Below are 15,891 nucleotides of genomic sequence, written 5' to 3'. Positions count from 1 at the left end.
CAAAGGCTGTTTTTCCATTCTCTGGCAAAACAGCAGCAATGGGAAGGCAGCGAGGGCACCACATACCTTCACAGCAGTCCTGCCACACTCTCAGGTCCACTCTGGGGATGTCCTCGCAGCTGCTATAGCCATGTGGGAACTCTGCCACCCGGAACACGTCCTGTTGCACACGGGTGATGTTGTCTGAGTTGTCGCAAAGGATCCTCGCCAAAGACGTCTGCTTGAGCTGAGTCAGCTGGGCCGGGGAGAACACCCCTGGGTTCTCATACCACAACCTGTGCTCCAGACATGAGAACAGCAGGGTCAGTGGGGTCAGCAGCAGGCAAGGAGTGTGCCGGCCACAAGCAAGAATTTCTTCCAGCATGGAAACCACTGATTCCATTAGCAGGAATTCAAAATGGCTCAGACACTGCTCAAATTCCTACCCAATAAATGAGAGAAAAGCAAAAAGGCCCAGCATATGAGAAACAGTATGTTAGAACATCTGAACAGCAAGAAGGAAGATAGACTACTTTTCAAAAAAGGATGGATGGCTAAATCCTGACTAAACTCCTCAACTGTGGGTTTGGCCGACTTTCCCACTTCCTAAAGTAAATTAACATTGTCAGAATGAAAAGAAATCTCACCACAAGCTCAAAGCCTCAGGTGGTTATGGGGCACATCCAAGGCAAAAGGCTGGCCACGAGTGTGAGGCCAGCCTGAGCTCTACAGTGAGTCCCTAGCTCAAAAATCCAAACAAAACAAACAAAGTTCTAATCCTTCCCAGGGCTGTCATGGAGAATCAAAAGGCTCCTGAGACTTGGTGTGTTAGCATGAAATAATAAGGTGCCAGGCAGCCCTTTGAGGGGCAGCAAGGTGGGAAGGGTCCTCCCGTCCTGAGTCCAGATCAACCATGTAAGTAAGGCCAGGCTTTCTAGCACCCACCTGTCTCCATCCCGCAGACGTCGGAACTGTGTGCTGAGCAGGCACATGAGCGTGGGCCCCAAGCGGCTGCCGGGAACCAGGTCTTCCACCATGAGAGCCGGGAACAGATCGATGTTGTGAGTCGAGCCATATAGCCTGCGACAGACAAGGAGAAAGTCAGGTGTGCCCAGCATAGCTGCCTGGGATATGACACAGCAAACGTGAAAAAGGTCCCATACATCCTTCAGACTTTTACTGGACAAAGAGAGCTCTTTCTATTTCTTTATATTATCTTTAGTCATATGTTAAAGGCTTTTCCTCTTTTCTCTTCCATGTATATATAACGTATATGTACATATTTACTTACAAATGATTTGAAAAGCCAAAAAGATAAGAAAATTAAAACACAGTTCTTTCCTGTGCTCCAGGGAGAAACACCTAACTCCATGAGGCACACCTGCCTATCTTCACACCTATCTTCTTCCTTAAGTTCATGAACAATGAATAGCCTATTTGAAAAGAATAATATTAAACCCTACCATTTATTGATACATATCTGTCAACAAAAATGTTGGTTAATTAGATAGAGTAGACATCTAATATGAGGCTTAAACATTTTCAGATGTTTAACAGTCACTTTCACTAACTCCTCCTTGCCCTAGGAATGTATATGCTCATACAGAAAGAACCAGCAAGACCCACAGATCTTTCTTTTCTGGCCTTGTGCAATTTCCCGAGAGCTTACAAGGCAATAGGTGGTCTTGTGTCCAGATGCTACAAGATACTCTGTTAGAGCCTGAAATAACAGCTTTCAACCAACCCCCAACCCCAACCTGCTCCATTCCCCACCAGGCTTGGAGCGACAGTGGAGGACCCTATAATCTATCTGTGACATGCTACTGAAAAGATATTCATCCAGGCATGCTGGCCCATACCTTTAATCCCTCCAGCACTTGGGATCAGAGGCAGGTGGTTCTCTGTGAGTTCGAGGCCAGCCTGGTCTACATAAGCTATGCCGGGACAGTCAGGGCTCTGTTACACAGAGAAACCCTGTCTTAAAAAAACAAAAACAAACAACAACAACAAATAGACATTCATTCATCTTACAAGTAGATTCAACAGGCTCTCACTTAAGCTGGCATCTAGCCTGTCTAAGCACAAACTGTCTGATGTTCAGGGACAAGCATGCTGGACAAAAGCCTCCAAGGCCTTACTGGAAGTCACCTGCCATGGGAACAGGAAGGACTGATGTTCTTGCTACACAGGTACCAGATGCCAGCGCCATCTCAGGACAGCTGCTTTCTGTCACCAACTCCCATACACACTTGTGAAGGGATAGCAGGAGGCTGAAAATATCTACTTCAGCTCTACTCGGGATGCTCTCCACAGAGGCTCCTCACCCAGGGGAATGGGGACCCTGACTGTGTACCTTCCAGGGCACACACCAGGGAGAGGAGCCCAGATTTGGCCAACCCTTCATTCCCAGGCTTCCCTGAAATGCAGAACTTCGATAGACTCCAGGACAGTAAGCGACAGTTACATTCCCCAAGGCCTGCTGAAAATCCTGACAGCCCTCACTTTCACTGCCATTCAGTCTCCCTCCTGTTTATGTCGAATTTTTCCTCTTAGTAACAGGTTCACAGTAATTCTCTGTGAGAGTATGGCGGCGGGGGGAGGGGGTTGTCTTTGCCAGGGGTCTCCATCTCCAGCAGCAGGGGCAAGATTACCAGAAACTAAAAAGTTCTGAAATATTTTGGCAAGCAAAAAAAAAAAAAAAAAAATTGGGAACGTCATCTGCAGTCTGCAGCCATCTGGATAGGAACACAGTGGATCAGTGAATCTCATGCGGTGCAGCCAGTGAGCATAAATCCCAATTAAGCATAACGGTGACAAAAAAAACCACATTGTCCCCGTAGAGAACTCATACGTGTCCCTAGCCAGTCACCAAATGCCGTTATGTAGATGAACTGGGGCGCCGTGGGGCAGAGCAGCCCTCATTCGGAAACTGCAGTATCTCCCAAGGGAGAGTTCTCCTGCGAGCCTTCAGGCCTGAACAGCCCCCAGGAGGCAGAAGGTCCAAAGAAGCCTGGCCCCAGATGAGATGACCCACTCCTAAGCAGAAGTGAGTGTTGGGGTATTCATCCTGCCATGAAACTTCCCCACTTGTTAGCCAGCCTGCAGGCAGCTCTCCTCTTCCATCGGCAACCGCCACTCATGCGTGAGGAGGTCATTATAGGTAGGGGGCACAGGCTTGAGTAAGCATTAAGAGGCTATGCATGGAGCCAGGCCCATGAGGCTGCCCAGTCTGAGGCCCATTTACCACGTGACTCTTAACTGTCCCAGCCAGCTAAGTACAACTCCTATCTCAACAGAAAACTTCTTGCAGTTTACAAAGTCCACCTCCTGAGCATGGACAGGCTGTCCGGCATGACTCTACCCAACACTGGGCTTACCCTGTGGCATCCCAGCCAGCCTCCACAGATTGCTCTCCCCTCATGTCAAGTCACCACAGAACTTGAATCTAGGGACGGTGACATCACAGTCCACAGCCAAGGTCACCTGGCACCCACACGCCTATCAAAGAGTCCATTTACCGGTACTCACCTTTGCAGCTTCTCCCGGATCACAGGGCTCTTGATCTCATTTTTCAAGTCCTCAAAGGTATAAGCAGCTGATAAGTTGCAGTAGACCCGATAGTCATGGTAGGGTGGGATGCCATGGTCCCGGCCTCGCTGAATATTGATGGCAGCCAGGTCAAGAGCCACTGTGTGTGCCATGGAGAACAGCCTCTCTGTGAGCTCCGTGTTCAGCAACTGGGAGGGGATGCGCATCTTCCCCGCCACTCCAAACAGCCCTCGGAGAAGTGGGTCGATGCCCCCCTCATTGACAATTCGGAAGGGTGAGAAGAAGGCTTTGTGCAGGGGCACGTGGCCCTGTGGGATGGGCTCGAAGTTCTCATCCAGCCGGTAGAGCAGAGGGTTGATCAGGGTGTGGCCAAACCTGAAGGCTGCGGTGGCAAAGGCATTAAAGATGCCAGCGTTGACACTGGGGTCGTAGCCCCGGTACTCACCTAGCATCTTCATGCCCACCTCCCCCATGATCTTGGGCAGCCAGTGCCGGTAGGTAATGTGCTGTATCTCTGCCCCGACTATCTTTCGAGTCTCATGATAGATGGTGTCTCCATCCCAGTGTGGGTTCAGCTTCAGCAGCTCTGTGGCAATGCGGTTGTGCTCCCGGAACCACAGCGTATGCATGCTGGTCAGGCCCAGCTGCTCGTTGGCACGGTGGTCGCCGGCTAGGAAGCATGGTATCGGGCTCTCATTCTCATCACGCATGCACTCGGTGGGCGGCCCTGTGGCAAAGGGAAGCAGGGGCTTGCCAGACCTCTGCACGATGCCCTGCCGCAGCAGGCCACGATGGCTGGCTAGGTCCCGGATGCTGCGGGCTTCGTGGTCTGTGCTGCCGTACACATTGGATGCGTCGATGTAGGAGGTGAGCTGGTTGATCTGCTCCCGAGGGTACACGGAGTTCATGAGCAGGGACGTCATGCCGCTGCCACACACGGGGCTGGATCGCACGAAGAACATGCAGCGGGCCCCACTCCGCACCCGGGGATCGTTGGGGGGGATCATGACGGAGAAACAGGGAGGGTCGTTGCTGCACACAGAGCTGCAATGCTGCCCATCAGAGAAGCGGGCCTGGCTCAGGGCCACCACTGTAGAGTCCAGGTCGTGGTCAAGGAACTGGCCCCACTGCATGAGCATGTGTGTAAACTGCTCGTCAGGCGTGATCACCTCTGTCCCAATCAGTGTGGTGGACACTAGGCGGGGCATGGGGAGGACATGGCCATTGTACTGGCGCTGGGGGTTGATGCCTCTGGGGGTGTTGAATCCGTTCTCATACACGGCCTTCAGCAGGCGCTCGAAGGCCGTCAGCGAGGCGCCCCACATCGGGTGCTGCAGGTTGTTGCAAGTGCCGTCATGCGTCCTGTACTTCTGGTGGAAGCACATGTCTGAGCAGTTGTTCACGCGGCGGTGGGCGGTGCAGCCTGACAGGTTGGCGATGAGGCTCAGGTACTGCGGGGACACCAGATCGTTGTAGTGGTAACCTGCAACACGGGAGGGTGGCACTGACTCCCCACCAGCATCGGTGCGGACCGCAGGCTCCGGCGTCTCAGCCGGGGCCTGAAGATGCTCTGGCAACTGATCTGGTAGGATGGGCCCTGCCTACTCGGCTCACTGTTTGCTGATGGACTTGACACCCCACCATCGGGACTATAGTTTATACCACTGGCTCTCATCGGGTGACCCTGGAAGAAAACTGTCACACTTGGAGGGCCAAAACTGGGGACCTTCAATCTCGCCTCACATTGTTCCATGGAATAGGCAAAGAAGCACCACACAGCTACAGGTGGTCCTCTCCTTATGGAACAGCTTCCCGATGCCCGTCACTGTACAGCGCGCTGACTCTATACTGAAGCAGCTTTTCTCTCAAGAGTCTACACTATATGTATGAGGCCTCCTGCAGGTTCCTCGAACTCCGGCCATCATCTCCAAACCTCTGCCACCACCCCAGGACACTGTTCACAACAATGGCCTTGAATTTTACCAAATCCATAAAAAAAAAAAAAATAAATAAACACACTCACCAACCTATCTAGCCAGGGGCAGGCTCCGATGAGGCTGCCTTCCTGCTCAGGAGCCTTGGCTGCCCATCAGCTACAGGTAGAACCCCAGGCCTTGTTGGTCAGCAGCATGCCTCTACCATAACTTTCCTACAGTCATCAAAACATAGCTACATAATAGCCCTGGGATCCCACGCTCAGAGCTCAGTTTAATCAAATGCTTCCTGAGGACACCGGCACATCCAAGGCCTTCACATCCTTCACTATCCCTCAGCGACAGAGTGTTCCAGTCTTCAGACATGCCATCTGCGTGCACACATCTGATACATGCAGCTGACGTGAACAAGGCCTGAGGTTCTCCCGTAGCACACAGGCAGTCCAGGGCTCCTGAACAGGACCTACGTAAGCTCAGCAGGAGGTGGGCTTAGATGCTAGTGCAGGCATAGCCAGAGCCTCTCACAGGACATACGTACAGCAGTGAGTTTACGACCATCATACTCAAGGGAGGAGTGGTGAAAGGGCATAGTACTGACTTGTTCCGTTCAAGTCCACCATCAGGCCATGTTGAACATGCTCCTGGATCAGCTGCAGGGTCCGCTCAAATATCTCCCCTGCCCTGGCTTGTCCCACCGTGTATGGGTCCCGTGGGTACCGGAACAGGGCCAGCAGGTCATTTGGAGAACGAGGGCGGCTGGCAAGAGTGAGGGCGGGAGGGAATCAATGAGATAAGCCACTGGGGACAAAAGCCAGAAACCAAAAAGTTTACTGATATTACTAAATTTCTACCGCTACTTTCGACAACGTGGTGCACTGTACCTGACTCATCCCAGGTGGAAGGCGACAGAGCAACAAACAGACAAACAAGAACCAAAGACACTGAAAACAAACCATTAATAAGTCAAAAGAGAGAGTCACAGGCATCGCATTTCAGTTAAGGTGCAGAGAGTCCACAGCAATTGCCAACATGGAGGGATCCACTGGCCACCTCGGTAACATTTTGTTTTTGCCAAATTGTTTCTAATAAGCCAAAAGAATGAGGTGGGTCTCCCTGTGAAACAAAGTCCAGAGCCTATGAAGAAGGGACATTTCCTGCTAGCACTAACTCCACAGAAACCACAGTCAGCTGATGCTCCTTGTGGCTTTCGTAGGAAAGTTCTTGGGACTTGTCTATTAAAGCTTGGGGAGGGAGGCAACAGGTGAAAGACCCGTGTGCTCGGAAAGCATGCACCCCACCCCCACACCACCCATGCGTCTATCAGGGCCAGCACTGCAGCCCTGTTTGCCATACCTGTCGAACAAGTGTGTCCGTGTCGAGTTGATGGCTCTGTCAACAGTTGCAATGGCTTCAACGATAGATGTGGCAACGTAAGGGTCTCCATTTCGGCTCACATCAGGAACTAGGAAAACATGAACTCACATTACCAGAAAAACAAAAAAAAAAAAAGAAAGAAAAAGAACACTACACTCTTACTCATACAGTCTAGACACGACATCATCTAGACATAAGCCGTGCTTTCATCCAAAAGCTGTTTCTGCTTGCTGAACTAAGTTATTTCATTGTCAGTTCTACTATATGCCTCTTTTAAACACTACAGAAATCATAAACGTCTTAATTTTAAAAATTATGTGACATCCTGCAAAAGTCACAGAATGTTTGTAACACAAAACACGGATGTACTTGTAACCAGCGTGATGCCTGTGGGGGCTGTTGCTGAGGCTCCTCAGGTCCATCTGGGGAACAGTGACATCAGAGGAGGTATCTTCCTCCCAGGGGTCTCTGTTCTTCTAAAAGGACAAGCCCCAGTGCTGGACTCAGCTCCTTACTTTCCCCTCCACTGCCAGCCTCTTACTCCTGTTTGCATATTCATCATCACAGCATTGCTTTTAGGGCACACACGTAAGTACGCACACACGCACGCACGCACGCACGCACGCACGCACGCACGCACGCACGTACGCACACACATGCATATCAAAAACAAAACCAACAATACCCAGACAGCCTGCACACACCACACTGGGCACAATCCACATACCACAGCATAAAGGATAAATATATGCCATATAAAACACTATGGAAGACACATCACACCCACTCACAGCACACAGTACACAGCACTGTACAAGGCTATACCACAATACACGCCACACAGACAGACACACAATACACAGCAACTAGCACAATACAGTCTGTCTCCATCAGAGCTTCACACTTTTTTTGAGACAATGACTTAGTATTTATAGATCTAGATCTATCTATCTATCTATCTATCTATCTATCTATCTATCTATCTATCTATCTATCATCTATCTATCTATGCCCTGGCTGGACTAGAATTCACTATGTAGACCAGACTGTCCTGGAACTCACAGAGCTCTAGCTGCTTCTTCCAAGTGCTGGCAATAAAAGCAGGTACCACCAAGTCCAGTGAGACTCGCACTGCTTGTTCCTTTCTCCCCTCATGTGAAGTAAATAGCAGTGAGACTTTGCCACGCACAAATAAGCATCACCAATCTTTTAGCTATTGAAGCAGCTCTTGCCACACTGTATCATCTTAGCCCAATGGTCAGCTCGCCTTCATATCCTCATAGGCCTGGCCACAGCCGAAGAGACCTGAACTTTTGGCTGGGGTGAACCCCCTTGCTCTGGGATAGACCATGTGTGGCTAGAATGACCTGCCCTCTATGGTGGAGGGTGGCTCTCTTCCCCTGGGACAGACATGGCATGGCTGGGACAGACTTCTCTGCTCAGGCAGACCTCCACTCCACTGCTTCCTCCAGTCTCTGGTGCATTTGTTCATATTGTGTTCTATTTGCCCACACTCACCATCTTTCTTCCTCTTCTCGCCTACTCTGACTTTCTCTCCCTATGTTGACTGACAGATACAGGTCTATTTCATACCACTCTTGCCTCCTTACTGGTCTCCTTACTGTTCATTTAGAGATAAACTTTTTGTTGACTTTTCCTTTTTTAGCCTATGTGATGGCTGGATGCCCCAGGGCAGAATAGCCAGTGGTGTTCTTAGACAAGCTCTTCTGGGTGACCTCACCGAGTCCTGGGATATTAATATTCTCAGCCCTGACCCCTCCCCCTTGAGCTCCAGACCCAAACCTCCCTCATCAGCTTCTTCCCCTCGCTGTGACTGAGCAGGGCTGGTGTTTCTCCTCTTCCCCAGAGCTGAACAAGACAGCCCTGTCAGAATGCAAGCAGGGGAGAATGCAGAGACGGCATTTTGACACTCTGGCTATCCACTACCCTAGGAAAGGATAGTCAACGTGCATGAGTCACATCCCAGGCTGCACGTTGCCATGACCAACTGGGACACACAGGATGCCTGTACAGACCATTGTAAATTGCACTGTCGGGTATAAAAAAGCTCCTGAAAATTGTGAAAAACCACAGGAAGGGGAAGGTGCTCCAAGGAAAGCACAGCCATGGGCCAAGTTAGGGCCAAATATTGTGTCCTCTGAATCATTGTGAAACCCTATTTTCATTTGTTTTCTGGTGCTGCAACAAATGTCCTGGGGGAAAGTCAGGTAAGAAGTTAAAAGCACCAAATCCAACCAAAGGCAGGGATAAAATAAACACATCCTTCTTCTTCTCGTATGTGGTTCATGATCCCTTGCATGATCCCTTGCATGATCCCTTGCCCGGGGGAATGGTGCTGCCCACAGTGAGCTTGGTCTTTTTACATTAACTAACAATTAAGACAATCCCCCACAGACATGTCGACAAGCCAACTCTATTCTTAAATATGCTCTTCCTAGGTGATTCTAGATTGTGTCACAATGACAGCCAAAACTAACCAGCACATACCCTAAATGGATGCCTATAGGATGAAGACAGAGGCCTGAGAGTATATCCCCCAAGCCCTCTGAGACAGCACCTTGTGCTCGGCATACACATCTTACCGTTCACACTGAGCACCATGCTGACAGAGGCATATCCAATAGTGTTCCGGGCTACACACTCATAACGACCTGCGTCAGCAGTGCCGACATCATTGATGGTCAAGAATCCCTCGGGGCTGATATGAAACTTCCCACTTTCTGTTACCTGAACACCATCCTGAAGCAAAACAATAAAAATGGGGAGTGCAATGAGAATAGGAAACAGAAGTTGCTTTTCTGGGAGCCAGGAACATCCACCCACTGTTAAAACTAGAATGAAAAAATTATCTCAGGCTATGTTTATGTCTGTCCCAACCTTCCCCAGGAAGGAAGGAGACTTATTACAGCTCTCCAAGCTCAGACCCACTCAGGGGAGTAGCTCCTCTATACACCTGTCCTTGGCTGAGAAGAAAGCCATGTGCAAAAGATGAGCTCCGCTGTATTAGGGATGCCCATGCTAATTTCTGGAGGCAGAGAGCTAGCTATGGCAGACAGCGCCCAGAGGAACAGGCATCTCAGAATGCCTTCCGAGAGAGGGTGATTCAGAGGCAGAACTGGTAAGCCACATGCAGACCAGGGCTGTGTCACTCTGGAGAAGATGAGTGTGCAGTGAGGGAGCTGGAGGGCCCTGAGAACTGGCACTCTGTGAGGACTGTAGTGAGGTCACTATATCGGCTCAGCAAGCGCCTTTGTGTACAGTGATTTCAGCCTAACATGGGATAAATATGAAGAGCAGAGAGAAATAAGTAACAAAAATTCAGCCTCACTCCTTGAAGCTGTACACCTGTAAAGGACTACATACTAGCTTTGGATGCTGGGGAGGATATTTTCCTTTGATTATTTTTATTACTATGACTTCCTTCACGGTAATTTAAACACACACTTACTGCATCACACTTCCTGCATCGGAAGGAGCCTGGGGGAGGTGCCAGCTCTTACCTTATTCCAGGTGATGGCTGGCTCCGGTTCCCCCTGTGAACTACAGGGCAGCTGCACATTGGTGCCCACCTCTACAGTCATGTCACTGGGAATGCTGGCAAACACCGGGGTGACTAGAAGGAAAATGCAGGGAATGAGGCAGCACCGGATCCATACGTACCGTAACACTTCACAAGGGCAGAGCTCACACTCAGGCCGACCCTGCAAGTGAACTGGACCGAGGTCCTGTTGGCTGAGACAAAAGGCGCTGGGGCTTACTTGGCAAGCCAGGCTGTCTGAGCTCCCTAACCCACACCCAGGACCAGCAGGCAACAGCTTGCAGTGTGGTGTGGCCTGCTGACAGAACAATGATCCTGATGTTCAAGACTCATCAGGCAGGAGAGGGGGCTTGATGGGGACCATTGTGGGACACCCTCAATGGGAAACTGGATCTGAGCACACAGGGTTTGCCAACCTAGTACAGAAAGGGAAGTCCACAAAACCCACAGTGGTATTATGGGCCTAAGAGACAAAATAAAGTTCATGGTACCCTCAAGGGCCTCAGGCTACATCCAGCTGTCTGCCCTAATAAACTCACTAACAAAGTCTGCCTCATCATCGAGGCTGGCATGAGATGAGCAAATGTTTTTATAACAAAGGAAGTGATTTAAGTGTCTGTGTGAATCCCTCATCAACACAAGAGCCAGGGTTCTAAACATAACACAGAGACGAGAAGAGCCAGAAATACAATGCCGATGCTGCATGCTGATGTCAGCTGCAGGAAGTCTGTCACTGAAGACAGGCACGCACACATCCACCAAGTCAATAGCACCTACCTCTGGGCTGTACCGTCAGGTGGGCCACGACCTTCTGGGAGCCAATGATGTTGACAGCCTGGCACTCATACTGGCCCTGGTCATGAAGGGCAACCCCAGAGATCCTGAGTGTTCCCGAGGACAGCACCAGGTGCCTTCTGTCCACTGAGAGTTGGCTCCCTACAGAGTGGGGCAAGACACAAGTCAACCTAGACATAGAGGCTTTTGGGGTTAGGGTAGGAGACAGATGGAGACAGAGAATGTTATCTCTCAAGTTGGCATTGTCACCAGGCTAAATCTCCTGGACCAGGTACCAAATGGCCATTCCTGCTCCAGTAACCAGACACTCACTTATTCAACATCCCTATATAGGGCTGATACAGCAGCTGATCATCCAGAGAAGAGGGGTCAAAGACAACTCAGGAATATCATAGAAAGGAACAGAGAACAGAGGCAAAAGGCAAAACTGGGAGCAAGAACATGACAAGGACTTAGGGAGCCTGTAAGGCTGACCTCAAGCTATGCTTGGGGAAACAGAGAGGAAGGAGGCGTGGGCACAGGCTGCACAGAAGTCAAGCCCCCTTTAGAGGGGAGGATACCGGCATATATTTTTGTGGATAAGCCTTTTCCACCAGGGAGCTTTCCTAGCCAACCAAGAGGAGGTGTGCAGCTGGCCTCTACCTCAGTTGCCCTGACTGGGGCTCCTCAAAGGGAGGATGCAGCGGATGTTTGGTTGAAGACAAAGTGGCAGGACATCTCCAGGGTCCCTGCCTAGGCTACAGGAACACTAGAGACCTACATAGGTTTCCTCATGGACTTAGCACCTGCCCTTGCTCCAATCTCATCTAACCTATTGAGCTCCCATCAGACCACAGGAGCCAGGAACTTACTGAGTGCTAAGCAATCACACTCCAAGTGCAGAAATGAGGAGGGGTGGACAGCTCTGGGAGTCAGGAGGTGAACCCTGTTTTAGTGGGCTCTACAAGGGACTGGAAATCTCTAACACACTGAGCCACTGCAGAGTTGCTACAACAGGCAGCCTGTGTCCTTCTGCAAAGACAGCATCAATCCACGATGCCTACAGTGACCATCCTTGCAGCACTGCAAGGCAGGTTCTATAGATACCTACAGCCTCTTCCACAGCTCACCCCTTTGGGAAAGATACTGGCTCTGCCTGACCCAGAGACAAGAGCTTGTGTCCTAGATAGATGAGAAGGTGAAGGGCCCAGGATAACATCTTACCTCCCTTGGTCCAGGCGATGACTGGCTGAGGGTAGCCCTTAGCCTCACACTGGAAATCCACAGTCTGTCCTTCGATGACCACTCTGCTTTGAGGGGTCACAGTGAACTGAGGAAGGGCTGCGGAGGAAGAACACTTCAAATGTGACACTGAGAGAAAAAAACCCTGTGAAGTGACTGCAAAATAGTAGCACAGCAAAAGGACTTTAACAAGGGTACCACGTACTCTTGAGCAGTTCCTCCAAGATTAAATCCTTCCATCTTGAAGGGAAACTTAAGACATAAGATGTGGAAAAGAAGATGAAAACTACAGGATGGTCTAGTAGGAAGGGAAACACTACAGAACTTCAGGAAGTCCCTAAAACTGACCAGACTCACTAGCCTTCTTCCTCCCCAACAGTATATAAACACTAACTCTGCTGGGAAAAGGCTTTCAGACAGTCTCAGCCACCTGGAAGAAGCAGACACCAGCCAAACAGTGTTGAAGCAGCAAAGACCAGTCAAACAAAAACAAGTCGAGCTGCCTGCAAAAGACTCAGACCGACTGAGCCAACAGCAAAGGACACTCTTTAACCTGCTGAGCTGCCTGTAGCTGCGCAATGTACTCCAGGTTCCCTGTTTTCGTGAGTTGTCACCCACACTTGGGTGGGCACTAGAGATACAGCTGTCCTTTATGCTCACCCATATTCCTGTAAAGAACCCCAGTGAAACTCATTTGTTTAACAAGATGGACTCTGGCAATATCCATACCTTGTCTGAAGTGAGCAGAAAGGGACCTGATGCCTGGACAACAGGAGTGAACTGGTGTGTATGTGGTGCTCTGAGTGTACCCTGAGGTCACAGTGGTAGTGAGTCAGCATGTGCATTCATGTCCACACTCACAGATAGCAGCACCTGCGTGCTCGGAACATTGTAACCTCAAAGTCCTATTCTCCTAAAGGAAGCTGTCCAAATCGTGTGTGACAGGTCAGGTGGAGAGGCTCTTACAGATTTTAAAAAGTAAGGCAGAGCTGGAGAAATGGCTCAATCCCTAGAAGCCACACAAAATAAAGCATGCATTGGCGCTAGAGAGGCGGGTTCTTGAAGCTTCCTAGCTAGTCAGTCTAGCCTATGTGGTGAATTCCAGGGCAGAGAGAGACTCAGTTTCAAGGAAAACAACAACAAAACAGCCACAAGCTCCCAAAGTGAAGACAGCACCTGAAATTTGTTCTCAGGTTTGCATATGCATACCCACCCACATACAAATGTGCATATGCAAGAGAGTGTTCACACAACCATGCGCACATATCAAAATAGCTAGGCATGGTGGTTTACACCTTAATCCAAGCAAGGGTCACAAGTTCAAAGCCAGGCTCAGCTGACAGGACCTTGTCTCAAAAACCAAGGAAAAGTGAAAGAACTGAGTTAAGTGGCACACAGAGGGTGTGATATGGTGCAGGCTGGGTAAAGCCAAGGGGGTGTTGGAGCTATGCAAAGCCTAGAGTCTGACGACACACGGGGCGCTTACCTTGGACAATGATGAAGGCTGTGGCATGGATGCTGTCCACACTGTTGGATGCAAAGCAGGTGTACTCCCCACTGTCACTCTGGGCAACATTCTGTATGTACAGTCCTCCAGAGGGAGTGATATTCACTCGAGGGTCAATTGGCAAGGGTGTACGGTCACCTCTTGTCCAGGTGATCTGTGGCAGAGGGTGGCCTGTGGCACTGCACTCTAGAGTGACACTCTCACCCACCAGTACCTCTGTGTTCTGCGGCTGGATCACAAAAGTGGGTCGGGCTGTCACAGAACAGAAATTCCCAATTAATTTTTTACAGCTTCACAAGTCTGCAGGTTATTTTTTGATGTGAATGAATGCTGTTCATTCACCCTAATGGTTTCCAAAACAAGCAAAGCCAATAACGTTTAATCATATCCTTTCTTGGTGCCTTTCCTTTCCAAATAAATGTGCAGATGGGGCTGAGGAAATGGCTAAGTAGGGAATGAGACACTTGCATTTGAACACGGGGGCCTCAGTTTAAGGCCCCAGCATACATACAACACCACATGTGGTAGAACCTGTAATCTTAGCACTCCTCATGAAAGGTGGGAGGCAGAAGGAGAATCCTCAGATTCTGGTTTGACCAGCTAGCTACTTCATTGTACACAGTGATGACCAATGAGAGACCCCTATCTCAAACAAGGTTCAAGTCATGGACCAACAGCCAGGAGTGCCCTCTGGTCTCCACACTGTGGCACACATGTATCTACATTCACCCACGAACACAAGGATTTAAAAAAAAAAAAAGTGCAGAAAGTAAACTAGTGCCCACACTCAGATCAACCAAATGCAGGCAACCTGGGGACCACTGTGGGGGAGAGCTGCCTTTCTTCCCCTAGACACATTCTGAATTCTATGAAGAACCTTTCCTCTTTTTAATCACAAACTCACTGCAACCTGATTAAACCTTGGAGGCAGTTCCTACTGGCACATGAAATTGCTGGAAAATCCACACATTTGCTAATATGTTTCATGAGAAGTTCCTGCACACAGTGAGGCCACAGTAGACACACATAGCCTATAGAGACAGGCAGCCAACGCCATAGCAATGGAAACTGTGTGCACCTTGGTGTTGGAAACTGTACTCTTTGGAACTCATCTACACATGATTTTCTAAGCTTGTACCATAAAATATGTACAGATATTTTTGGTTTGTTTTTTTTTTTGTTGTTGTTGTTGTTTTTACCCTTGTGCCATTTTTGGCCCACAACCCTTATCCATAAACATGGAATCCAAAAAGCTCCAAAAAAACCAAAATAAATAAATAAATAGATAGATAGATAAAAATTAATTGTTTGCAACATTTGACAAAGGTGGCATGAGGCACTTCTAGTCTTTATGGAGACTCTATGAACAGCTTTCCTCATGGACATTAGCACCTGGATGCTATGACATGTCTGCGTCATCCCAGACTGTAAACTGGAAATGAATTATGTTCTATGTTTCCCTTCTTAAAAACAAAAACAAAAACCAAGCCAAACAACCAAAAGCTTGGATTTCTGGAACTCAAGAGACCAGCTAGTCCAAAAGGTTTTGAATAAGGGATATGGGCCTCTGGCACCTAATGATTTTGAAAAACAGCTGAAGGCAGCCAGCAATGTCCCAACAGGACTCAGTTTACAGATGCTGAAATTTGAACCTTTCATAATCGTCAAGTGTCACATAAAATGTTCTTTTAAAAAGTGTCACTCACTTTAAAATGTTAACTGTTACGTTAGGAACTTTAGATGAACGGGAAGTGGCCATGTTTGATCCAAGGGGTTTGGTCGGCAGACTCCTAAGCTTGCCCCTTTCTGAGATGCCCAGGCTGAGCAACATTCTGGATGAGGCCCTCTGTTTAGAGCCAGCTACGCCAATACATTCAGCCATTAAATAAATAAAGCCATTGGCTTGAAGAAGAAATGTAACTTATACTGAAAGGAGTTAAATTCCAAATCGTCAGTGCACAGAGAGCTGTCCA

General features: G+C 49.2%; 1 protein-coding gene across 2 annotated transcripts in view; it reads right to left on the bottom strand.

The window, feature by feature from the left end:
- The window catches only part of Pxdn (peroxidasin), a 75,048-nt gene that overhangs the window by 10,407 nt on the left and 48,750 nt on the right, over positions 1-15,891 (bottom strand). For both annotated transcript variants that reach the window (XM_021657572.2, XM_021657573.2), the window contains 10 exons: positions 13,898-14,170; positions 12,394-12,510; positions 11,173-11,331; positions 10,358-10,470; positions 9,440-9,596; positions 6,816-6,924; positions 6,061-6,218; positions 3,508-5,011; positions 925-1,059; positions 67-275 (listed from right to left, as the gene is read on the bottom strand). In XM_021657572.2, the coding sequence (XP_021513247.1) occupies positions 67-275; positions 925-1,059; positions 3,508-5,011; positions 6,061-6,218; positions 6,816-6,924; positions 9,440-9,596; positions 10,358-10,470; positions 11,173-11,331; positions 12,394-12,510; positions 13,898-14,170 (2,934 nt within the window). The remainder of the gene's footprint in view (positions 1-66; positions 276-924; positions 1,060-3,507; positions 5,012-6,060; positions 6,219-6,815; positions 6,925-9,439; positions 9,597-10,357; positions 10,471-11,172; positions 11,332-12,393; positions 12,511-13,897; positions 14,171-15,891) is intronic.

The sequence above is a fragment of the Meriones unguiculatus genome, chromosome 1, assembly GCF_030254825.1.
Source record: "Meriones unguiculatus strain TT.TT164.6M chromosome 1, Bangor_MerUng_6.1, whole genome shotgun sequence".
NCBI classification, from domain to species: domain Eukaryota; kingdom Metazoa; phylum Chordata; class Mammalia; order Rodentia; family Muridae; genus Meriones; species Meriones unguiculatus.
This window is presented reverse-complemented; position numbering and strand designations above follow the sequence as displayed.